The sequence below is a fragment of the Bos indicus x Bos taurus genome, chromosome 2 (assembly GCF_003369695.1).
Source record: "Bos indicus x Bos taurus breed Angus x Brahman F1 hybrid chromosome 2, Bos_hybrid_MaternalHap_v2.0, whole genome shotgun sequence".
NCBI classification, from domain to species: domain Eukaryota; kingdom Metazoa; phylum Chordata; class Mammalia; order Artiodactyla; family Bovidae; genus Bos; species Bos indicus x Bos taurus.
The window spans coordinates 110,660,966-110,687,622 of record NC_040077.1 but is presented as its reverse complement, the minus strand read 5'-3'; the positions used below and the strand labels follow the sequence as shown (position 1 = coordinate 110,687,622).

General features: G+C 40.2%; 1 protein-coding gene across 3 annotated transcripts in view; it reads left to right on the top strand.

The window, feature by feature from the left end:
* FARSB (phenylalanyl-tRNA synthetase subunit beta) overlaps positions 1 to 26,657 on the top strand; it is a 73,827-nt gene that overhangs the window by 22,077 nt on the left and 25,093 nt on the right. For all 3 annotated transcript variants that reach the window (XM_027514595.1, XM_027514588.1, XM_027514597.1), the window contains 8 exons: positions 513 to 574; positions 1,381 to 1,432; positions 4,350 to 4,411; positions 4,687 to 4,894; positions 5,384 to 5,464; positions 8,136 to 8,228; positions 13,188 to 13,305; positions 26,057 to 26,212. In XM_027514595.1, coding sequence (XP_027370396.1) covers positions 513 to 574; positions 1,381 to 1,432; positions 4,350 to 4,411; positions 4,687 to 4,894; positions 5,384 to 5,464; positions 8,136 to 8,228; positions 13,188 to 13,305; positions 26,057 to 26,212 — 832 coding nt within the window. The remainder of the gene's footprint in view (positions 1 to 512; positions 575 to 1,380; positions 1,433 to 4,349; positions 4,412 to 4,686; positions 4,895 to 5,383; positions 5,465 to 8,135; positions 8,229 to 13,187; positions 13,306 to 26,056; positions 26,213 to 26,657) is intronic.

Below are 26,657 nucleotides of genomic sequence, written 5' to 3'. Positions count from 1 at the left end.
CACACACTCTCTCTCTCTCTCACTCTTACACTCTTAATCTTCATGTTAACCAAATGAGGTAGGAACTTTTATTATGTCTACTTAACAGACAGGCTAAGGTACAATGACAGTAAGTAACTTGCCCCAGATCAGACTGATGGTAAGTGACTGGGCCAGGAATCTGGTGTCTGGCTGCAGAGGGTTATGGGACTGATAAGGTTTACTGCCGTCGTTAGCCATCTGTCTTTCTTGAAATTTGGTGAACCTAGGGGAGGGGGAGTGGGGGAAATAAATGATTTGTCTCGGTCATGGATTGTAACTCTCAGAGAACTTCATAAATGCAGAACACCTGACAATAAGGTCAGGCACATTCAAGCTCAGTTTTTATTCCATTTCTTTCTTTAAAATTTGTGTATGCAGTTCCATTTTTATATATTTGGAGACTAAATTATATTAAATATTAATTCATTTCTGTTTGAGGGAAGAGAGGATTTTCATGTGTTACCATAATATTTGATTTTTTTCCTTTGCAGGCAAAAATAGTTCTTGATGTCATTGTTACCACGTTCAGTGAATATTGTGAAAATCAGTTTACGTAAGTTCATTTGGTATTTTTATCAATGATGGTCTGTTCTGAAGTCAAAGCACTAGGGTCTTGTGCTAAATATAAAGATAAAAAATGCAGTTCCTGTAATTGGAATACATAATCTCTTTGGGGAGCTAAGACATGAATTAATAATATAAAAGGTGATAAGTACTTTAGAAAGTTTCAGTGATGCTCTGGCTGTTTGTAAGGGCACATTACTGCAGTGACAGGCTTTTTGTAAGGATCACTGGATTTGAGAATATAAACATGGAGGAACAGGAAAAGGAACAGCTGAACAAAGAGAAATCATACATAAAAGCAAAGCATTATATCTTATATATACCAATAAGACTACTGTATTTGTTCTAAGGCTAAGTTTTTATATAAAAAACTACTTCCCAAACCTATATGGCCCTTACTGTATGCTCACATCTTTTTTTTTTTTAAGTTGATTTGCATTTTAGTGGTGGTGTCAGTCAGCTTTCCTCCTATAACAACATGACTGTGGTAAAGCCTGGGACGTGTGTATCAGTATCAGCAAGGAGTTCATCGAGGATGTGTGCTTGGCAGGACTGGGAGATAAACTGATCAAGGAGAGACGCAAGAGCCACAGGAAATAAAATAGTAATGTTGTGTATTGGGAGGATTAACCTAGACAGCAGGGTGGGGACACGAATAGACTGTTGATTCAGCAGTTGTAGACCAAATGAACGTTGTATTAACCTCACACATTTCTAGAATGTATGGCTCTTTTTTCCCCTTAGGTTTTTGTTTTTATTTTTTAATTCTATTTCTGTCTTTATTTTTGTTTTCAGGGTTGAAGCAGCTGAGGTAGTTTTTCCTAATGGAAAATTACATACCTTTCCAGTAAGTATAGAAGTGACTTGATGATGATGACTTTGACAACAGTAACAGCAATACTAAGCTGTAGAGTGCTTGTGGTCTTTCTGTGCATCCATCTGCCCACCTACATGCCAGGCGTGATGCTATGTGCATCACGTGGGCTTAATCTTCACATTAACCCTATACGATTGGGTGCCACTATTAGGCCCTTGACCTTGAGATGATAAATAGCTTGCCTGTTACTATTGGTGGAGCTGGCGGCTCGCCTGCCTTATTGCTAGTGGTAGAGCTAAGATTTAAGCTTGACAGCCCCAACACTATTTTATGGCACACTTCACTCCTGACACACTCCATTATACCACAGGAGTTAGATACTGTAATTCCTGTGGTTTATACCCTTATCAACTAGGTAACTGGGTAATTTTTAGTTTCACCCCTTTTAAGGTTATACTGACTTGATAGACATGAGTTTGAACAAGCTCCGGGAGTTGGTGATGGACAGGGAAGCCTGGTGTGTTACAGTCCATGGGTTGCAAAGAGTCGGACACAGCTGAGCGACTGAACTGAACTGAAGGCTATTCGGCCTTCCAAACTAAGTCTTTTCACATTTGATTTACCAATTGTGAAAGGCCATCACTGTAACTAATAAATTACATCTGGATGTGTTAATAAAACTAATTTACTAGTAAGCACAATTACTTTGAAGATATGGGATCTTGATAAAAATTCAAAATAGCATTCTTAAACAACTGAGCTTTTTACCCCAAGATGGCTTCGCATACACAGGGTGGCCATTCTAACACATTTTTCAGTGTCACTATCAGTTGGGTTCTGATTCAGTGAGGCCATTCTTTGATGAGCTCTTTATCTTTGGATTTTTCACAATTCCTCTGTTACTTATGAAGTGAGTCAGAGCCTAGAATAATTTCTGCTATTCAAATGGTTTTTAGAGTAGATAAAACCTGCCAAGATCAAAACCTTCCCCTTCCTGAAAACATTAGTATTTGGCATCATGTATTATTCTAGAGTATTTATTATAATTCAAAACAAATGTATAACTGTAGAAAGAAAATATTAGTCGCTCAGTCATGTCCGACTCTTTGCAACCGTATGGACTGTAGCCCCCCAGGCTCCTCTGTCCATTGGCTTCTGCAGGCAATACCAGAGTGGGTTGCCATTCTCCAGGGGATCTTCCTGACCCAGGGATTGAACCTGGGTCTCCTGCATTGGCAGGCAGATTCTTTACTGTCTGAGCCGCTAGGGGAGCATAACTGAAATTTTGGGCTATAGCAGTTTTCTGTTTTTTTAATTGATTTTAGTTACTGTTATCAGCCCTTTTTATGTAACTACCCCAAGATTTACTGACTTCAGACAACAGTCATTTGTTTGTGTCATGGTTCTGTGGTCAGCCAGGTAGTTTCCTAGGCTCATCCCTGCCGAGCTCCTTCAGCTGGTCGGTAGGCTTGGCAGCTGATGACCGGGATCGGCCTCTCTTTCATGTTGCTTCTTAGCAGTGGGGCGAACAAGTCAAGTGTCTCGTCACCCAGCAGCCTAGCTTGGATTTCTTTACCTAGTGGTGGTTGCACTGGGGTGGTAATGATACTTCTGCTCTGAGAACTGAATTTTTCAGAAAATTTTGTATTGGGGTATAGCCAATTAGCAAGCAATGTGGTAGTTTCAGGTGAACAGCAGAGGGACTCAGCCATACATATGCATGTATCCTTTCTCCCCCAAGCTCCCTTCCCATCCAGGCTGCCCCATAACACTGAGCAGAGTTGTGTGTGCTATACCGTAGGTCCTTGTTGCCTATCCATTTTAAATACATCAGTTGTGTACACATCCATGCCAAACTCCCTAACTGTCCCTTCCCTTCAGCTTTGCCCCTGGCAACCATAATCTGAGAACCGCATTTTGATTAGCAGGACTCTGGCCCATTGTCCTGCTACTGCTAAGTCACTTCACTCGTGTCCGCACAGAGTCGGCAGCCCACCAGGCTCCTCCCCCCCCACCCCCACCCAGTCCCTGGGATTCTCCAGGCAAGAACACTGGAGTGGCCTGCCATTTCCTTCTCCAATGCATGAAAGGGAAAAGTGAAAGTGAAGTCGCTCAGTCGTGTCCAGCTCTTAGCGACCCCATGGACTGCAGCCTACTGGGCTCCTCCGCCCATGGGATTTTCCAGGCAAGAGTACTGGAGTGGGGTGCCATTGCCTTCTCCACCCATTGTCCTTACCTGAGTACAAACAGGTGTTTAAATTTATGGCCCTTTTGCTAGTGGCAGTTACACTTCTGAGAATAATTCAGTGATAAGAAATACTCATAGGTAAAGCCTGGATTTTATGTTTGTGTGTTCTTGTCTCACAAGGTAGAGTTGTGTACTGTTTGAAGGAGAGTGAGGACTAGTTCATCAGATGCTCCCAGCCCGGCTGGCTCCTGGAGCACGTTGATAGCTCGGGCTCGAGCCTGGTTCCATTTCCCCCCTTAAAAAAGAAGAGGAATGACTTCATAACACTCTTGGATTTAGTATGCTGTATAGTACAGTGCAATACATGAATTATTCTTTTTTAGTCATAGACACCTACTTGCATGAGATGAAATTGAAAGTCTTCAGCAGGATTTGTAAGCAGTGTAGAAATGATGTAATGCACCAGTGTTTTGCTGAGGAAAATGGTGATTGACCATGTAAAAGCAAAACATGTTTGGCATTTTGTAACATTTCCAAGCTTCCGGTTGTCTATTGAGTATCAATAGAATGTTCATTTACAAATACAATGTAGCAAATCATGTTCTGAAATACCTAGTTTACTTTTGATGTCTGGCTCTAATGACAGTTGCTTGGGAGCCTAATAAAACTGCAACAACAACAACAAATTGAATTAGAAAGAAGCTAAGGCTGTATCTGGCAGGAGTGATTTAAGCTTCTCCAACTCTTTCTCTCTCTTAGGAACTGGCTTATCGAAAGGAGATGGTGAGAGCTGACCTAATTAACAAAAAAGTTGGGATCAGGTACACTCCGCATGCTTCATTTATTTATTTATTGTTGAATTCAAGAATGAAGTGCACACATGACTGCTTAATTTTTCCTGAATGAATGCTTAGAGAGGTTTTTCTGTCCCTTCAGAGAAAGTTAAGTGATGACAGAACCTCAGTTAGGATGTCGGGGGTCTTTTGGAATTCACAAAGACAGGTTACTGTTTCAGGTAGTAGCATAGTTTAAAACCAAATATAAACATGTTTTAAATAATCCAATGACATTTATGGTTCGTACGTTCCTCTTTCAGAGAAACTCCAGAAAATCTTGCCAAGCTTCTGACCAGGATGTGTTTAAAGTCAGAAGTCATAGGCGATGGGAATCAGATCGAGGTTGAAATCCCCCCGACCAGAGCTGACATTATCCACGCCTGTGATATCATAGAAGACGCAGCTATTGCTTACGGATATAACAACATTCAGATGACTCTCCCGAAAACGTACACCATAGCTAATCAAGTAAGATTGCACCCTTAAATAAACACTCCTTATTGTTAGAAACTGATTATTGAATGCCAGGATGGCTTGGAGAGAAACAGAGCCTAGGAATTAAGCAGTCTTGGACATGCTTTGCTCTGAGAGGCATTTGCTGTGGAGAGGATACAAAACAGATGCCCCATTGATTAGAGTACGTTAAAAACCTGTGATGACTGGCTCTTTGAAGAAAGACAGGTTTTGAGTTTGGAGGCCTCCTTGCATCTCTAAGTAGGAGGTTCATTTTCTGATCCTGGGCCTGAAGGCAGAATGGTGTGTGGGGGAGAGAGAGGGAGGGTTTTTACCTCAAAGGAGGGGTGTTGGGGTGGTGGGGAGGGGATGGTAAGGTAGTACAGTAATGATGGGACTAGAACATATTAGGGTGAAAGGGCAGTTCCTTTAAGTGACAAGTTTTCTATAATTTTTTTTTTAAGTGGGAAATTTTATTGAAGTGAAATGATTTCTTTCCCCCAGTTTCCCCTAAATAAACTCACAGAACTCCTGAGACAGGACATGGCAGCTGCCGGATTCACCGAAGCACTTACCTTTGCTCTGGTATGTTGTACATGTGTTTTCTGTCCTGCTGATGGTTTTCTTTAAATCTCCAGATTCCTTGTTCTGTGATGCTTTACATGAATTTATTAAGACTTAACAAAATTTCCAAGCTCTAGAAGAATAACCTTTGTTACTTAGAGATTGTATAATTTCTGATACAGAAATGAAGATTTCTTTATTTAGTCACAGAAAAGCGTGAAGGATTAAAAAAGTATCTGAAATGACAGACGACAGTGTATTTTAGAGTTTCATGTCATTGTTGAGGGCTCATGGTGAATTTCATAACCAGAGTTATTACATTAGAATTTTTAGGCTTGATTCAGTTGTGGTGTGCCCGCTGGATGCCGCCCTGGTTGAGGGCTTGTGGACTGTTCCACATTAAACTTGTTTCTTTGTCTTTGAACATGTTCGCAAACATTTGCTTTGAGTTGAAAAGCTGACATAAAAGGCCTGAATCAGGAAATGAATTTTATTACAAAATCAGACGGAAATCTCCTTGCCCCAGCAGATTGACCATTTGAAGGGAGGGAAATGTGTGTGCAATTTGTAGTTTCTTTTTCTCTTTTGCTGAGCTGTTCTGTGGTGCCCACAGTGTAGTTTTTGAGAATTCAAGTCCGTTTCAGCTTAGCGACGTAGGGTAAAAACCAAAACAACCAGGAAAGCTCCCCCCGACTCAATTCCAGCCCTAAATTCTCAGACGATTTGCAGAAGAAAAGTAGTGGGAGTCACGACCAGTACATGGAGGGTTGGTGCGGCGATGCGGCCTGTCTCATGTCATTTTATTGATCATTTGTAGTTCGTAGGATGTTCATGTTGGGAGGGACCTTCCAGACCTAGCCAGCTTAGTTGTTTCTCTGGCTTAGCAGGTCATTCATTGAACAATATTTATGGAACATCTGTTATATGCCAGGCGCTGTACTGGTGAGGGAGCCTGGGGCTGAGACAATAAGCACCCGGCAAAGCATACACAGAGAGCAGGAGAACTGTGACCAAAATCTGGCCTTTTCACTTCTAGAGGAGTGCTTTTTCCTTAGGTCGGACCATGAAGGAATGTTAGGTTTGAATACGGTGTTCATGTATGGACCATATATACATATGCCGTCAGGAACAGCAATGATTTCATGTAAAATGTACACACAAAAAATCGCATAAGGAAATGTTTTTTTTTTTTTTGAAGTGTCTTCTGTTTTTTTAAATTACAGTAAGTGGCACGGGAAGGGACTTTGTAAGTGCATAGCCCCACGCATCTCAGGGGAGCCCATGCTCTGCTTGCTGACCAGTACCTACACTGCCAAGAGAATGGGTCTGCTGTGAAGGGGTTTATGTCCGAGATTCCGTCTCTCAGGGCAGCCCTGTGAAGTCGGTGTTTCTGTCTCTCACAGCAGTTAATTGAGGTAACTTGTTCCACTCCATGCAGCCAGTTCGCTGTGCACCAGGGATTCCAGACCAGGTCTGTCTGCACCCCAGGCCTGTGACTGATGGACTCCCACTAGGAGTCCATTCAGCTGTCCAAGGTCATGTCAACACATTGTCACAGTTCAGGGTGGGAGAAGTTAGGTGCTAGAGAGTTTCAGTTTTGTAGTAACAGTTTTTCTATAGGAATGTCAACATTACAGATATTTATGGTTACAAACTTTATGAGCAGACCTAAACATCACTGAGCCTTGTATATCTAGTTTTGCATAAGAGTAACAAGCCTTCTTTTCATAAAACTCAGCCCTTGATTTCCCAAGCGTAAGTACCTCACATAGCATCATGGTTTTTGCTATATTTCCAAACCAGTAGTAATAATTTCTTTTACGTTAGCTCACTTTTAAAACTGAAAAGCTACTTTAACCTTATTATAAGAATAGTATTCATAAAAATTATGGGCTTCATTTACTCTATACATTTTTTTCTAGCACTTTAAAACATATAAATATTAACATTGATAAACATTTCATCCTGTATACCTACTACTACCCCTTCAGGATACCTGATTTAAATTTCTTCTTATCTCTGTCTTTTGTCATCCATCATCACAATAAAGTAGAAGTCACTTAGATACCTAGCTGGGTAGCTGTGTGTCTGTGGGCCCTTTTTCATTTATGCAGACAGTACTGGTTCTGTTTGAGAATTCTCTCAGTTCCACCCCCTGTTCTGCCACAAGTCAGTGTGGATTTTGCAGAGGTTACAACAGGAGTCAAAACAGAAAGCTGTATAAACACCAAGGAGGAGGAGAGAACTTCTTCCTGGAGTCATTAGGGATATTTTTATGGAAGAGATGTCTTTTAAGTAGAATCTTGGCGGGAGGTGGTAGCCACAAGTTGGGTGGGAAGGCATTTCAGGTAAAGGTATGGAAAAGTATAAACAGTTGAGGGAATGAGAAGGGAATTGTTGGAGATTGGACCGCTAAGGTCAATGTAGGAGGGCCCAAGTACAGGCTGTACCACCAACTCCATGTGAAAAATGTGCTTTAGCTCTGCACCATGGTTAGAACTCTGGTAAGAGAACTATTAATGTTGAATTGCATCTGCTGTGCACCTGAATGTAATTGATGTATGCTTATTCTTAGTTTACTGATTTATATAATCTGCATCGCCACGAGACCATTACAAGTTGTTACAGCATTACATACTTTAAGATTTAGTCATCGTGTTTCCATATTGATCTATTTTCATGTATTCCTTAGTGCTCCCAAGAAGATATTGCTGACAAACTGGGTATGGATATCTCTGCAACCAAGGCCGTCCACATAAGTAATCCTAAAACGGCTGAATTCCAGGTAAGGGTTTTAAGTAGATAAGAAAATGGGTAAAAACTGAGAGGCAGTACATGAGTTATGAAGTCTCGTCAGTTGTTTTATCTCAGGGGGCAGAATTTTAGAGCTTCTTTAGAATCTCTTCTTGGATAAGTTTATGTTGGGTTCTTATATACTTTGCTGACAAAACTTCTTAGGACATTTTATCATCTTTTCTTGATTAGCTGTATCAGATCAGATCAGATCAGTCGCTCCGTCGTGTCCGACTCTTTGCGACCCCATGAATCGCAGCACGCCAGGCCTCCCTGTCCATCACCAGCTCCCAGAGTTCACCCAGACTCATGTCCATCGAGTCAGTGATGCCATCCAGCCATCTCATCCTCTTCGTCCCCTTCTCCTCCTGCCCCCAATCCCTCCCAGCATCAGAGTCTTTTCCAATGAGTCAACTCTTCACATGAGGTGGCCAAAGTACTGGAGTTTCAGCTTTAGCATCATTCCTTCCAAAGAAATCCCAGGGCTAATCTCCTTCAGAATGGATTGGTTGGATCTCCTTGCAGTCCAAGGGACTCTCAAGAGTCTTCTCCAACACCACAGTTCAAAAGCATCAATTCTTCGGTGCTCAGCCTTCTTCACAGTCCAACTCACATCCATACATGACCACAGGAAAAACCATAGCCTTGACTAGCCGGACCTTTGTTGGCAAAGTAATGTCTCTGCTTTTGAATATGCTATCTAGGTTGGTCATAACTTTCCTTCCAAGGAGTAAGCGTCTTTTAATTTCATGGCCGCAGTCACCATCTGTAGTGATTTTGGAGCCCAGAAAAATAAAGTCTGACACTGTTTCCACTGTTTCCCCATCTATTTCCCATGAAGTGGTGGGACCAGATGCCATGATCTTCGTTTTCTGAATGTTGAGCTTTAAGCCAACTTTTTCACTCTCCACTTTCACTTTCATCAAGAGGCTTTTGAGTTCCTCTTCACTTTCTGCCATAAGGGTGGTGTCATCTGCATATCTGAGGTTCTTGATATTTCTCCCGGCAATCTTGATTCCAGCTTGTGTTTCTTCCAGCCCAGCGTTTCTCATGATGTACTCTGCACATAAGTTAAATAAACAGGGTGACAATATACAGCCTTGACGAACTCCTTTTCCTATTTGGAACCAGTCTGTTGTTCCATGTCCAGTTCTAACTGTTGCTTCCTGACCTGCATACAAATTTCTCAAGAGGCAGGTCGGGTGTTCTGGTATTCCCATCTCTTTCAGAATTTTTCACAGTTTATTGTGATCCACACAGTCAAAGGCTTTGGCATATTCAATAAAGCAGAAATAGATGTTTTTCTGGAACTTTCTTGCTTTTTCCATGATCCCTTGCTTAGTGCTACCTAGCCTAGCCTTTCTTACCTCAACTTTCTATTTCACAATTGATTAAAAAAAAAAAAAAATTTCAGGTTTCACCTCTTTTCCACCCATTTATGAGTTAATCAACACCTGTTCCCAGAGCCTCCATTAAGTCTTTGGCTTTGAAATGAGTCGTTACGCCAGTTCTAGACTCTGCTGACTGTGCCTTTCATTGTGATTGTCTAGTGTTTTGTCAGTTTCATGTCAAGGTTATGATACATATTTAAATGAGAGTGATACTCCCTTAGTAGTAAATGTTAAGTGATATACATTATAGATTAGTGCACAAACTATAAAAAGAGCATTTCAAAGTTATAATGTCTTATTAATAAGTTTGAGTAGTCTTATCTTTCATACTTTAATAAGCTCACTCTTTTTCTTATGTATGCATATCTGTGATTTGTTTGGGCTTCCCCCATGGCTCAGCAGTAAAAAATCCACCTGCCAATGCAGGAGACATGAGTTCGACCCCTGGGTTGGGAAGATCCCCTGGAGGAGAGCACAGCAACTCAGTCGTTTTCTTGCCTAGAGAATCCTGTGGACAGAGGAGCCTGGCAGACTACAGTCCATGCAGTTGCAAAAAGTCAGATACAACTGAAGCAACTGAGCATGCATGCATGGTTTGTTTAACTGAGGCTTTAGAGAAGATCGTGTCTATTAGATTCATTCTAGCATCAAAGGGAATCTTAGAATTGGAAGGAAATGCTTTTAAGAAAGTTAATTTCATCTGAATTCTGTGATTTGTTTCTTTGGATCTTGATTTTCACTTTTAAAAGTAGTAGCTGAATTAGTTCTTGACATTCTAAAAGTTCTAATAATGTTAAAATTAGGTTTTTTTTTAAGTTAGATTTAATCAATAGAAATACTTACAAGTAGAATAGGGAAGCCTGGTGCACTGCAGTCCATGGGGTCACAGAGAGTCTGACATGACTGAGCGACTGAAGAACAACCAAATGTGGCAGATTAGAGCTAAACTAAGTAACTAATTGGTAATAATATGCATCAAGGACTTGAATTCTGTCTCTGTATTCAATGTCAGAACTTTAAAGAATTCTTATGCTAGTTTAGAAGGATTGTAATAATGAGTTTATATATTTTGTTTTCTGAGGCCCACTGGCTTTTCTAAGATGTCGTAGGTGTTCTTTTTAATAAGAGGTACTCAAATTCATTTGGATAGAATGGAACAGGTGTTGATTCACTCATTATAAATGGGTGGAAATTTTTCAGTAAATCTTAATGGATTTTTGAGTTTTTTTCCAAGTGTTTCTTTTTTTTTTTCCTTCTAGGTTCACTTATCAAGCTTGATAGATATCTTACAGTGTGATAATGTTAGGTTCTTTAGGATTTACATCCTGCCCATTTTATATAAGTGGAAAGAAAATAAATCAGAAGCACATTAAATGTCACTGTAAATAGCTGTACTTTAGCACGCATAACAATCAATATTTCTGCATTAAATACATGAGAGATGAGAGTCTGTGTTTTAGATTGGGCAAATTCTGTATTTTACCCTCGCTTTATGAATAGCTATGTCCTACCATTACTAATGTGGCTAACTAGTTTATATTTATTTATGGTTAAAATAAATGTACATTGTTCATGGTCTTCTATCAGTTTATTGTCTACGCTTATTCTTTCTTTTGCTCAATTCTTAACTTTGGGCTATTTTTTGGTAGTAGATACATTAGAAAATGGATGAAATAACAGAAGTGTTATTTACTGAAGTATGTGAAATTTAACTATAATTGTAGAGACAATTACAGAATATTACCATATCCCCTTAAATTAACAATAGTGTTCCTAATATCCTTAAGTATCTAATTATTGTTCAAATTTTCTCAAGGTTCTTTTACTTTTTTAAATTTTTAATTTTTTAATTAAAAGATAATTGCTTTACAGAATTTTGTTGTTTTCTGTCAAACCTCCACATGAGGTTTGACATATGTCCCCTCCCTCTCATTTTAATTGTTTGATTTGGGATTCAAATGAAGTTCATACTTCAATGTGATGTAGATTGATGTGCTTCTTAGTCTCTCCTAATCCACAGGTTGTCCCTCCATCCATTCATCTCTTCCTCTGTCCCCGTTTCACTTTGTGGAAGAAACTGGATCACTTACCCTGTGGAGTTCTCACATTTAGGGTTTTGCTGACTATATTCTGGTGGTCCCCTATAGTTTCAGTAAATTAGAATTAGATATAGGAGCTTGATCTGATTCCAGTTTTATTTTTTGTATTGCTGTGAGTTTTGAAGTAAATAAATCTTATCTATAGAATAAAATGAATAAAAAAATTCTAAGAGAAGTTATCTGCAAAAGTAGCTTGTTTCGATTCCAATAAGTTAAACTTGTTTTTAACATTGTGGTTTTGTTCTCTGAACAGTTTGGGCACTTTTCTCTGTGGTTGGGAAAGTGCCCCATATTTTAGGAAGCACAAAGTTGAAGGTTGATAGCAGCTTGCTGGTGGAAGGACTATGGTAGGAAGGGTGTCCTCTTCTTTGCTCAGCACAGTCTAGCGGGTCCTTTTAAGGGCTTACTGTTACTTGTGTGGGATCTAGGAGGGGCTGCTGTTTTAGCCAGAATGGGCAGGGCAAGCCCATGTAGAACCATGTAGACCTTTGAGCAGAGATCTGAAGGAAATAAGATAGCTACATACGATCTATAGGAAGAACGTGTGAGTCAGAAGAAAGAGCCAGTGTGGAGGTTGGGATGGGGTGTGGAGCAAATGTGCCTGGAACACGTGCAGTAAGCCAGGGGCAGCTGAGGGTATTGGGGCTGGAGAGGGAGCTGGGGCCAGATTCACATAAAGCCCCACATAGGGCATGGCTTTTATTCAAAATCTGATAGAAGCCTGTTGGAGGTTTTTGAGCAGAAGAGTTCCATGGTCTGATTCAGGTCTTAAAGGATCACTCTGTGGGGAGAATAATAGATCATAATAAAGTGGTAAGTAGAAGCAGAGAAATCAGCTTCAGAAGCTCAGGCAGAGCTTAGACAGAAGGTAATGGTGTTGGAGGCTGACTGCAGATGTAACACCACCACTCATAAAACCCTTCTGGTAACATGATGTGTTGGAAACTAATATCTCATAAAGCTTAGAAGGAGAAATTTATTTCACAGACAAAAGCAGGGAAGTTTTTCCTTTAAAAAAAAAAAAGAATTAGGATGAGTGTTTGTATTTCTTCATTAAGAATGAAATAACTATGCACGTTTTCCTGTTTGTTTTGGCTACTAAGCTGAAAACTGTGGTCATATGCCCATGGCAGCTTCATAGTTTTTTTATAGTGCCTACGTATTTGTGTCCTGTTTTCCTCATTGTCCAGGTATTTTTTATTGCATTTACATTTTCCTGGTCCTAGTTTTTAAAAATTTGGTTTAATTCATATTTAATCTATATAAAATATTTGTATTTCTTGTAATCTACTTCAATTACTTTGTGAAATAAAGCAGAACATGAAGTCCTGAAATTAAAACTTAAAAATGACTGGGATATTTAGGCAGTGCATTTTCCAAGTCTTCCTGTGAGACCACAAAGTCTTGAAATAAGCATTTAATTCCTATTTGGTCAGTGCAATTTCACGTCTTTTCCTGCAGGTGGCACGCACGACCCTTCTTCCTGGCCTCCTCAAGACCCTAGCTGCCAATCGGAAGATGCCACTTCCTCTGAAGCTGTTTGAAATTTCTGACATTGTAATAAAAGATTCTAGCAGAGGTAAGAATGAGTCACCTTTGATTTGTATATTTAAAGCATTTTTTTATTATGAAAATTTCAACTGTATATAAAAGTAGCGAAAATAATGTAATTACTCCTGTGATTCCAGCACCCAGCTTCAACAGTTATCAACACACATGAGGCCAGGCTTCCTTCATGTCTACTCCAACCCACTGCCCCTTATTTGAGTAGTGTAAATCCTGGACATCATATCATGTCAGCAAGAAACACTTCAGTTTCTGTTTCTGATAGATAAGGAATATCGCTGGTTTGCCTTTTTTTTTTTTAATAACCCAACACCATTGTTATATTATATCATTAATTATCTAGCTAGTGTTTGAATTTTTCCAGTTGTTTCATAAATTTAATTTTCATTACTGATTTGTGTGAATCAATCCAAGCAAGGGCCAGCTACTTGACTGTAGTATCTCTTATTTTTAATAGAAAACAAATTTTAACTGAGTTTAATAATATTTATGAAGAGCCCTATTAAAACCTCAACCTGAAAAGCACTGCGGAGCACTTCTTTTTTCTTTATGTTGTGATTTATATGTGTATCATTTTGACATACTTTATATCTTACCATTCTGGTTCAGCAGTGATTGTTCCTATCACTGTTGTCCAGTGATTATAAATCTGTTTTACCAGTTTTTGCTTCTTTTGAGTATGGTCTGAACTTGTTAGTACAGCAGGTTGCTTCATCTAGTATTTGGAATATAGTGGTTATTTAATAAATATATTAAGTGTGTAGTAAGTACTTAAACCCGATTGCCCAGAAAGCCAGTCTCACTCAGCCTTCTCCATATCTTCAACTTTATATAACTTTGACTTGACTGTTTGGAGCCGCGTATATGGTATCTCTTGGTGAGCAGTGCCCTCAAAGGACTAAATTACTGGCAGTGTTTCTTTTGAGTCCCTGGATTTAACCATTGAAGTCCCAGCAGTATTTATTTTACTGCAGACTTTGCAAAATTCAGTGTGTTCCTCTGAATCAGTTCACAAAAGAAGAGGCCTTTTCCTCAGTTTCTCCTGAAGAGGACAATATGGCGTCATTGTGATACCAGAAAGTAGTCAAGAACCACTGACTGTAAGCCGGCCTGTGTTAGAGGTACAGCCAACATGACTGTCTGTGGTGGACTGTCCACCGCAAACCTTCCAGCCAAAGCCTGGATTCCGTCTGCTCCCCAGTATGTAGCCTGTCTTCAGTTAACAGTGTCACCGTGCATTTGTATGGTGCTTTTTGCTTTTCAAAAAAAAAAGTATTTTTAAAATACTTTTTCTTTTTTGATTGTTAAAACATCTCTGAGGCAAATGGGACAAAATATTGTCCCCATTTAATATGCTGGAAAATGAAGACAAAAAACTGGTAATTTGTTCAGAGTCGCTTAAAATGAGGAACTTAGGGCTCGGGCCAGGATTTTGATCTTAGTGCTCATATCCTTAGAGAATAAAAGTTCACTGTCATATCAGTCCCTGTAGAATGTTCCTTGGGTGATAAATCTGCTGTAACAGAAAAGACATCTTCAGTGCCAGCTGCAAATAGTTTTGAGGGTTCTTACTGCCTCTAACCATCCTTTGGTGTAGATAACTGAGAATTTATTATTATCCCAATGTCAGTTTTTTCTGGTAACTTTGACTTGTTATCTCTCATACTAGTTCTTGGAGTTGTATGTTGTTTTCATCCTTGACGATCCATTCATATTTCTAAATATAGGGTAGGTTAATTACTTGAGATTTCCTCAAAAGTTCTGTAATACTATTTCAGCACCAGGCCTCTTCCCTAGTAGCAGAGGCTCCTTGCAGGGCTCCCTGCTCTCAGGCAGGCAACTGGAGCCTGGATGGTGTGAGTGAGAGGTGAGCTGTGGTCCCCATAGTTGCCATGGGAAGGCTTTGCCATAGGCGTGGAGCATTGCACTCTACTGCAGTGCTGGCTAGGGGTGCCTTTGCTGGGTTTCTTTCTCTCTGTGTTTCTTGGGAAGGCCCCAAGGCCCATGTGTGGAGGTTGAAAGAGACCTGTTCTTAAATATGAGTGCCAAAGGCCATCATTGAACCAATGGCCCTGGTGATGATTCAAAAACCCCATCCATATATGTACTTTTTAACTTGAAGATTTGTATTTCTGCTGCACTTTTGTTTGCTCAGAAAGAGTAGCTCTTCTCTCTGCAGCAGACCTCTTTTATAACTGTGTTTAGCTGTGACCATTCTGCTCTGTTTGCACATCAATCCATTTTTTAACTGCTACTACTTTGGTCTGCTGTCTTGCACCATTATGGTTTATTCTTTTTCCTTAAAATTTTCTGTCATCCCAATGGCATTCGAGGAATAAAGAAGAGGTAAATGTGCTCAGTAAGTCTACCATCTTGAAAATATAGATTTGCTTTCATTTATGTGGAATGTGTTTCCTGTTTAGGTAGGCCTGGATTCTGTTTCATAGCAGAAGAAGCGTTTCTGGTGGATTAGTCTCACTGTGGACCTGTGGCCTCCCTGCCTGTTGTCTGCTGTGCAGAGAGGACTCTGCAGTAGAGGCAGCCGGGCTCCGCAGGTCCGCCAGGGACTCTGCAGCCAGAGCGCCCGCATTTGAGCCCTGGTTCTGCCGTTTGTTGTTGTTCTGTCGCTAAGTCGTGTCCGACTCCCTATAACCCCACAGACTGCAGCACTCTAGGCTTCCCTGTCCTTCGCTATTTCCCAGAGCTTGCTCAAACTCATGTCCATTGAGTCAGTGATGCCATCCAACCAGTCTCATTCTCTCTCGCCTCTTACCAGCTGCTTAACTTTAGACAATTTAATTCTTCAGTGCCTCAGTTTCCTTATCTGTACAGTGAGAACAACAATAGAACTTTTTTCATGAGATTTGTTGTAAAAGTTAAGCCACATAGAAAGTTGCAGCCACATAATAAGCACTGTTTAGTGTGTGCTCTGTCAGGGTATTAGCAGTCCCTAACTCCAGTACTCTTGCCTGGAAAATCCCATGGATGGAGGAGCCTGGTAGGCTGCAGTCCATGGGGTTGCTAAGAGTCGGACACGACTGGGCGACTTCACTTTCATGCATTGGAGGAGGAAACGGCAACCCACTCCAGTGTTCTTGCCTGGAGAATCCCAGGGACGGGGGAGCCTGGTGGGCTGCTGTCTATGGGGTCGCAGAGAGTCAGACATGACTGAAGCGACTTAGCAGCAGCAGCAGCAGCAGCAAGGCCAGATACCTAGCATCTTGAGGTCTCTGGAAATTTTGAGAATGAATTAAAAATTGGCCAGTCATTAAAGGGTTAATATCACCTAGTGCTAAGAAAAGTGGGACTCATTTTTATCCTAACTTTTGACTTAATTGGTTTTTCTTCTATTATGCACAATTTTTTTTTTTTTTTTTTTTTATGGAAAAGAAAACCCAAACATACTATGGGAATTTACTTAAGAAGGTTGTTTTTTGAGCAATTTATCACCCACTTCTTTTCAATGAATTAGGGGTGTTTTTACCATCTCTCAAACCAGGAATCCTCTCTTTTGGATTTACATTAGCCATTTTCTCCTAAATAATGAAACAATTTTGAAGGAAAAAATCTAGATCATCAAAGGTGAAATGATAGAGCAGTCTTCCAGTTAACTGTAAAAACGTCCCAGATTTTCACTGGTGAGGGCAGTACTCAAACTATTGGTTGAAAAAGGGTGAAGGTGTGTGGGAAGAGTGGTCAAGACATTCTCGTTGGTTGTACTGCTGCTGCCGCTGCTGCTGCTGCTGCTAAGTCGCCTCAGTCATGTCTGACCCTGTGCAACCCCATAGAAGGCAGCCCACCAGGCTTCCCTGTCCCTGGGATTCTCCAGGCAAGAACACTGGAGTGGGTTGCCATTTCCTTCTCCAATGCATGAAAGCGAAAAGTGATAGTGAAGTCGCTCAGTCGTGTCTGACCCTTCTCGACCCCATGGACTGCAGCCCACCAGGCTCCTCCGTCCATGGGAGTCTCCAGGCAAGAGTCCTGGAGTGGGGTGCCACTGCCTTCTCTGCTAGAATGTATTTTTAAAGTTCCTTTTCTTCGCCAGGGACCTGCTTGGAATGAGAGAAAGGTTGCCAGCCTTGAGACAGACCAGTGAACAGTTTTTACAGGTGGTGTTACGAGGGAGTATGTAAGACACCCTGATCACACAGAGAAGGGAGTGACAACTGCCACTAATTGTTTTTGTGACGTTAGGGAAAACCCAGCACTCTCAGCGTCCCTTCAGTTTTGTGTAGCCAAGCATATCTTCCAAGATGGAAATGGAAAGGGAATCTGTACTGGATTCAGTATGACTCCCGAAAATTCTGTCTGACCTGCATTCCTGTAAGAGTGGATGAAAGTCCCTCAGCCCCTATTTGACCTCATCAGACAGTTTCGTATGCTACTGTGGACTTTTTCACTGGTCATGACATGGGGCTGGCAGCCTGCCCAGTGAGAGACTTGGGTACCCTCCTCTAGTGTGAGGGTTTCAACTCTGAGTCAGACACACTCCTGTTCTTTGAGGCTGAGCTGGTCACTGCGTTTGTTGAATCATAAGATCTGAAATTGCTGCAACATTTAAAAAAAAATTAGTCCTGACTCGAGGGACTAAGCTGATATATCCTTTTTATTGGGCAGAGTGATGTGTGTCTCTGAAACGAGAAGTTAAACGCAGATTCTGCTGTGGGGTAAATTTTCAACTTTATTATAACAACGAAGTCCAGTAGAGGCTGAACTGAAGCCATCAGATCAGACTGCCGTATGACCAACTGATCTTTTTCAGTTGTTACATTTGTCTTTTCAGTGTGGAAGAGAAACTGCAAACAAAATAGTAAAAGATTACTTCAGAGGAGCAGTTGTGGAGTGGGATTGCTAACCTTTGCGGCCACAAATGCAAATATATTTTGCCAAGTCCCACACTCTGGCTTTTTACTTAGTGCAGATTGAATTCTGCCTGTCACGGTTTATTCCACAGTGGTCCTTGAAGCTGCCAGGATGCCTCGAAGCTCACAATAATGGCAGGAGAACAAGCATCATAGGGTTGAGTCTAGGTTTAAAAGGAATGATAGAAGGAAGACTTAGTTTGGCTTTGTAGAGCAACTATATAGGGTGATTTACATTTGGCATGGTATGGACTCCCTGGTGGTCCAGTGGCTAAGACTCCATGCCCCCAATGCAGGGGGCCTGGGTTTGATCCCTAGTCGGGGAACTAGATCCCATGTGCTGCAACTAAAGCGTTCATATTGCTGCACCTAAGACCTGGCACAGCCAAATCAATAAATACATTAAAATATTTTTTAAAGGGAACATTTATATTTAAATAAATACATTTAGCGTAATGCAATCATCCAGCTGTCTGTTGACATATATTGGTGATAATCATATTGTGTCTTAAAGAATTTTTGCTGTGTGCTTAGTCACTCAGTCTTGCCCAAATCTTTGTGACCCCATGGACTGTAGCCCGCCAGGCTCCTCTGTCCATGGGGATTTTCCAGGCAGGAATACTGGAGTGGATAGCCTTGCCCTCCTCCAGGGGATCTTCCCAACCCAGGTATCGAAGCCAGGTCTCCCGTACTATAGACATATTCTTTACTGTCTGAGCCACTAGGGAAGAATTTGGGTTTCTAATATTTATTCTAGTAGGAGAAATGGGTTAAAGGCCCTTGACCTGAGGAAGGGTCCAGTTACCTCACTGGCCTCAGCAAGGACACTTGCTCCAAACCTTCACTTCTTGCTCAGACCATTCCTGCAGAGCATTGCTTCAGTTGTGGTAGGGCTGCATTTCTTCTGCCCTGCCAGATCGCTGCTTCAATAGTTCCTAAACCTCATTCTCCCTGCAGCTTTTCTAAATCAGAGAATGCTCTACTTCTTACCCTGCTTAGTTTGGATGTGGAAATCCAGAATTTTGTTTTTAAACTTTGGAAGGTAATTTTTTTTTTATCTTTAACATATTTAAGCTTCTTGTCTGTGCTGCTCCCTGCACCACCATGGCTCCTAGAACATAGCTGATTCACTGTTCTTCTGTGATTTGGTTCGTTCCTTCTGTTTGCTGTTGGTTTGCACCTTTTATGTATCTGTTCTATATTGTAACCTACTAAAATAAAGGGGCCCAATCTTTGTAGTTTTTTGTATAATTCTTTGCTTGATAAAAAGCTCAATGAAAGCATTTTCATTATGAGCTTGTAAAATACTTCAGCTCTGAGAAATTTCCATTAATTCTGCAGCCATTGAATATTAGGAGATTATCTAGCGTCCACATGTGGAATGTGGCTCTCTGAAGAGAGCTTATGTCATCAGTCTGGATTAATTTAATTTACTACTTTATATTTTTGGCATGTAGAATTTCCAATTAATAATTCAAAAAGTATGGGTGTAGGGAACATTGACCTTAACAATATTTGAAGTAGCATCATTCACATGTGTGATGGCATCTTAACTGTGTAAATAACATCATTTTTAATATAGAAAGTTATTTTAGTACATTTGGCTCAACATAGTTAAGATCTTCTAACGTGACTATAATGTGCTCTGTCATGCGTTGAATATTGTATTTTTTTAATAGATAAAAATCCATTCCAGGTTCATGTTAACAAAATAAAAGCCAACCCACAAGGATGTAGCTTTTTCCTTCATGCATTGAGAAGGTCATAGTTTTTTTCCTCACATTTGTTTCTTGGCCTTCAGCATTATTTGAAAAAGATAAGTCTCTACTTCAGTGCTGTAATATAGAAGTGCTTTAAGGAAAATTGTTCTTAGGTTTTATTATGTTTGTTTTTAAAATTGAAAATGTATTTGTAATATCTTTAAGAACTTTCCCAAATCCATATTTTTAAGAGTAATTCTATTTTCACATTAAAAAATAAAACCACATATCCACCTTTTCCCAAATCCTACTCCTTTAATTAGTTGCCAGACATTCTATGCATATTTAACTGTGTGTTTTACCTTTCTGTATGTAGCCGCAGATCCAGGTACTTTTTAGTGTTCATACAAATAGAATTATGCTTTTTCTGCCTTGTTCTGTACTTTTGCCCTTTGAATGCATTCTGTCTACCTCATTGCTTATTGTTGTGTGTGTGTGTGTGTTTTCTTTATTTTTTGACTTCGGCATGTGGGATCTTAATTCTCCGACCAGAGATTGAACTCGTGCCCCCCCTGCATTAGAAGGTGGAGTCTTAACCACTGGACCAATAGGGAAGTCCCCCCCGACCCCCGCCCGCCCCGCCACCTCATTCTTTTTAATTGTTGCATAGCATTCCATTGTGTGGATATACTGTAATTTACTCAGTAAATTTACTCAGACTATTTACTCAGACTATTATGATGACTTTAGATTGTTACCAGGGTTTTGCTAAAATACATCTATTGTAATGAGCACCCTAGTACCCTTATACAAATGCATATTTTTTGAAGTTGGTCAGTCCATAGGTTTGCGCATTAAATGTTTGCTACCTTGTCAAATTCTCTACTACAAAGGGTTTTTTTTAAACACAAATTTGCAGTCCTATCAAAAGTGCTTAAAAGTTCCTGTTCTTCCACATTAGATCTAATTTTTAACGGTGTATGTCTTAACGAGATTCTTGTAGCTTTTGTGAATCATTGGGCCTACTCTGAATTTCTTCTGAAGGTAAGTAAAATTTGCAATATAAGCTATCACCTCATGGGTACCACCAATATTAAAGAAATTTGTTGGATGGAATAAACTAAAGATGAGGATGATTTGTTTTATGTTCTGAGCTTGGCCAGACAGTTATACCCAAGCTCAGTATCAGCCACCAGTTGTCCTGGGAGCTTTGTTGGTTTCCCAGTAGGCTTTCTCCTAGTATCTTCACTTGGGCTTCTCTGTGAATGTGAGAAGAGAGATGGAAAGATGGACCTGGAGACTCTGTCCTTTTCCATTCTGTGCCATTTATGATAACCTAACACCCCTAATTTGTTTTTAATCATTCATCCTGTGGTGAAAGAGAGTCTACACTAAGCAGAAGCCTGTTCTAAAAATTTGAATTGAATGCAATAGTCACTTACTAAGGGACTTTGTGTATCACTTTTTCCCCTTTTTTCTTCCTTTATAAAATCATTTGGCATGTTCTTGCAGCTTCCAGAGTTGTAGCAGCTACCCCTCTTCTTGGTGGTTTAGATCAGCCTCTCCAGGCAGTACTTTGAAGTCTGTGAAAGACACTGGTAATTTAGGCTGACATACTTGGCAGGCCCATTTAAAAAGCAGAATTGTTTGATGGCATGACACAAGAGGTCTGTTAACTGAGTTATAAAGAACTGAGCATTTCCAACAAACCCTAGTTTTGGCATGAAATTTAAATAGTTCTTATTTTGTGGCATGCAATCAGTGAACTTCCTGTGATGTAATATTGTCCCTCAGTGCAAAATCCTAGGAAGTGGAAATTTTACTAAACCTAGCAGTTTCTCCAAGACATTTCTGGGTGGAAGTGAGTATGTGGTTATTTTCCCTTTCAATTCAGTCCAGCTAATTCAGAGGAAGTATTTTAGCAGGATGTGATGAAGCAGGTCTAGAAGGACTGGTAGCATTTGGAAGAGATGTGAAAAAATAGCCCATCAGTGGTGGGGGCTGCGAGAGGGCACCTTTTCAATGCATTTAATCTAGTTCTTATGGTGGGTTTAGTATAAAGCCCTGAAATCAATGGCCTTTCTTAAAAATACTGTGACATTGAATTAAAAAATAAACAGCTTATTACTGTATATGTGTATGCTGCAAACATCCTGAAACCTTTCTTGACTGGAGTATAATTTTTTTTTAAGTCCTGTATTTTTATCCTAATTTCATTATTCTCATCATCAAAATCAATGTTTTTTAAAAAATTCTAAGTCTTTAAACCAGATGTTGTTCCTCTTATCAGAAAGGCAAGTTTTACATAATGTGGAGATCAGGACAGAAGTATTCCAAGGCAAAGGTTACCAAAATAGAGCTTCCAGTTTGTGTTACTAAGCTCTCTGAATGGTGGCATTACCGTGGGGCTCTTCTCTCACAGCAAGAATGGGGCTGCAGCATCGTTTGAATACGTATCTGTGTGTTAAAGTGGAAGCATGTGACACCAACAAATGGGTACCACATGGTGGAGATACCCAGGAGCAAGTCCGTAATATGAAAGGGATAAATTAGTTCTGTTTCATTGCATTTTTTTCTCTCCAAGGGGAAGTGGGAAGAGGGGGAGTGTGAGGAGAGAGGGAGGGAGAAGAAGAGAGGTGGAGAGGAGAGAGTGTGTCTGTGTGTCTGTGTTCCTACAGAGCAATCAGTTCCCTCATTGTAATTAATGCATGTGGTTGATTAGTGAGGTTTGATGCCTGCCTGGGTGTAATATTAATTTTTATTCTGAAGCCTTCGATTATAGCTTTTAGATAGCAAATATCTTTATCCATGCACGTGGAAGTGATAGAGAATGATGCTGGCACAGTACTGACTCTCCAACATCAGCTGGCTCTATAGAATGTGGCTACTATCTGGTCCTGGCCTTGTTTAATTCTATATATGCTTTGCTTTCTTTCCAAGCTTTATTCATTTATTTGGAAAATAATCCTTGAGCATTTAGTCTGTGCAGGCCCTATGCTGGCTCTGACCGCTACCCTCTAGGGATACCTAGAGTAGAGTGCTTTGAACATAGTGGGTGCTAAGAAATGTTGCATGGCAGGGACAGTTATTTCTCTATGTATGTTCAGTCCAAAGTTTAACTTAGAATATAATTTCCATGAGTTACGACACTGATGATGGCTAGAAACTTTAGTTAACTCACTTTCAAAAACAATGTTTCAGTTGCTTAACTAAAAGTCTTAAACGTGAAAACTTTTGAAAATAAAAGCATCTGTTTAACATATCAAAAATATTTCAAGAATGCACATCTTTGACTATACTAAGTATATTCATGCATAAGTTTGTGCTTATACTTTCTTTATCTTCATCTGAATCCTTTGGAGATTTCTTCTAAATCCTTTAGAGATTAAGAGATTTCTGCTGAATCGTGGAGAGGGTATGGGTTTTAAAGTTAGGCAGTCCTGGTCCAGTCCTGGTTTTGTAACTTATTAGCTGTGTAATTAATTACAGTTAGCTCCAGGCAGTTAGCTTGACTTTGGGCAAAACCTTTCTGAGCTTTCGTTTCTCCATCTTAGTTTCCCTGTCCATTTTATGGTACAATAAAACCCTAGCTAACACGATTGTCTTGAGAATTAAGATGACAGATAGGCTGATGGCTGCTAAGTCCTGGCACATAGTAGATAATTCGTTCATGTTAGTTTTCCTTTTCTTTTACCATTTATGGACTCATTTTTACATTACTTTAATAGTAAAACACAATGTATTAAAATACTCATTTGTTTACTTGGATGTCTGGAAGGCAAAAGACATTGTATATTTTGTGCGAATTGTGGCTATGAAAATAAGTGTGTGGAAGAAATTTTGCTCAATACATGCCAATATGAAGCAGCTTTTTATTTTCAGTTGGTTCCCCCAGATAGACATTAATTTGTTCTTTTTCTAATTTGAAAGGTAAAATGAAGCCAATGTTCGTTGTTTGTATAGAGCAGCAGTCTCCTCCAGAATTTATTAAAGGGCCATGAGTGTGGTTATCTGTTAGAAAGTTAAATGACCTCCAGTGAATTTGAGTCTGTCTTTGTATGCTATGCATTTCTTTATTAATAAATTAGTTAAAATTTTTTTAATCATCACTACAGATACAAAACAGTTCTATCACGCCCCTAGACCCACAAGTTGTCCCACTGTGGTCATATTTCCAACCCCACCCCCGCATCTAACCCTGGTGACTAGCCTTGAGTGAGTGCATGCTAAGTCACTTCACTCATGTCCAACTCTTTGCGACCCTATGGATTGTAGCCCTCCAGGTTCCTCCGTCCATGGGATTCTCCAGGCATGAATACTGGAGTGGGTTGCCATGCCCTCCTCTAGGGGATCTTCCTGACCCAGGGATCGAACCCGCATCTCTTAAATCTTCTGCATTGGCAGGCAGATTCTTTACCGCTCGTGCCACCTGGGAAGCCCTGTCTGTTGCCTTGGTTTTCCCTTTTCTAGCAGGTCACATAAATGGACTTACATTGTCCACTTACATTGCCGTATAAAACTGGCTTCTTTTCATTCATCTTAGTACCCTTGAGATACAGCTAAGTTATCAAGACTACCTTATTGCTGAGTAGTATTCCATTGTATGGGCGAACCAGTTTGTTATCTAGTCATTTGCATTTTTTGCAATTCTTTTAAAAAATATTACATTTGTGGGACTTCCCTTGTGGTCTAGTGGCTAAGATTCCACACTCCAGTGCAGGGGGCCCAGGTTCAATTCATCCCTGGTTAGTGAACTAGATCTCACATGCTGTAACTAAGACCTGGCAAATCCAAATAAAAAATTTTAAAAATATCACATTTCTTAAGTTTGTTCTGATTTTCAAAGTAGAAAAAATATACTAATCAAGGAAGGTTTGAAATAGATAAACTTAAAAAAAATTAATCCTACCCAAACACTACGTCTGTTAACATTCAGGTACATTTCTTTACATACTTTTCCTGTGAATGGAATTTTTTGGCTTGTGGTTACATTCACGTAGTTGTATCCTTCATAAATTGATGTTTTTTTCATACTTTTAATTGTGATGTGTAAATATGACATAGATAGTTTAAAAAGATTATAAAGCAGACACTGGTTTAACCATCCAAGTTAAGAGATGGAATGTTGCCAGTGTCCTAAGCTGCGCGTAAGACCCATCTCTATCGTATCACCTTCCTTTACCTGGAACAGTCACTGTCCTGACTTTGATGACAGTCACTTCCCTGGTAGCTCAGTCAGTAAAGAATCTGCCTGCAGCACAAGAGACCCAGTTCCACCCCTGGGTCGCGAAGATCCCCTGGAGAAGGAAATGGCATCCTTATCCTTGCCTGGAAAATCCCATGAACAGAGGAGTCTGGTGGGCTGCAGTCCACGGGGTCACAAATAGTTGGGCAGGACTGAGTAACACTTTCACTCCCTTATTTGCTTCATAGTTTTCCAACCTGTGCATACTCTTTAGACAGTATGATTTGGCTTTGTTTCTTTTTGAACTTCGTAGCCTCCTTTTTTTGTTTCATTTACCATTATAAGTATTTGCTCTAGCTCTACTATAATGAATCTTCGTAAAGATGCTTTTTGGAGAAGGAAATGGCAACCCACTCCAGTATTCTTGTCTGGAAAATCCCATGACAGAGGAGCTTGGCGGGCTGCAGTCTGTGGGGTCACAAAGAGTTGGACACAACTGAGTGACTAACACTTTCACTTTCAAAGATGCCTTTTAGCTGCATAGTATTCTAATGAGTGATTGTGTTGTAACTCTGTGTAGCCATTTTCTAGTTTGGGTTGTTTCTAATTTTCACTGTTGGAACTAATGCTCTATGTAGAAGTAATAGCTTTCTGTATGAATCCTTTTTTTGTATTTAAGATTATTTCTTTCGGATACTTTTCTGCCTTAAAGAGTTTGAAGTTTTAAGGCTCTGAAAAATGTTGCTAAATCCTTTACCAGTTCATACCACAGTGAAGCCTATTGTTCCTGGGCCAGCCTTGAGGGTTTTCCATACCTCCCCCGAGTAAAAACAATTCAGGGAACTTGATGGTTGAAAAATCATCTTCTCTTTCTGAGGTTGGTTGTTTCTCCATATGTTTACTAATCGGTGTCCTTTTTTGTTGATTTTGCCCGAGTTTGTGTTGGGGTAAATCAGCTTCTTAGGTAACGATCAGCGTATCCTTGTGACCATTTCTTTTATTTTTTTATTTTTTCAGATGTGGGTGCAAGAAACTACAGGCATCTCTGTGCTGTTTATTACAACAAGAATCCTGGGTTTGAGATAATCCATGGGCTTCTGGATAGAATCATGCAGCTGCTTGACGTGCCTCCTGGTGAAAAGAAGGGAGGATATGCAATCAAAGCATCAGAAGGTGAGACAGATCCATTGAGTCTAGAGTCAGCGATGCTGTAATGAGGAGCCCAAGCCCTATTTGTGATAAAACTTTTTGGCTCGATGGCGGAGAGGGGGGACTACAGGGAAGTAGGAGATAGAGCTTTGTGTCAATTCGGTCCAGTTCAGTCGTTCAATTGTGTCTGACTCTTTGCAACCCCATGGACTACAACATGCCAGGCTTCCCTATCCATCACCAAGCCCATGTCCATTGAGTTGGTAATGCCATCCAACCATCTCATCCTCTGTTGTCTCCTTCTCCTCTTGCCTTCAGTCTTTCCCCGCATCAGGGTCTTTGCTAATGAGTCAGCTCTTCTCATCAGGTGGCCAAAGTATTGGAGCTTCAGGATCAGTCCTTCCAATGAATATTCAGGACTGATTTCCTTTAGGATTCAATGGTTGGATTTCCTTGCAGTCCAAGGGAC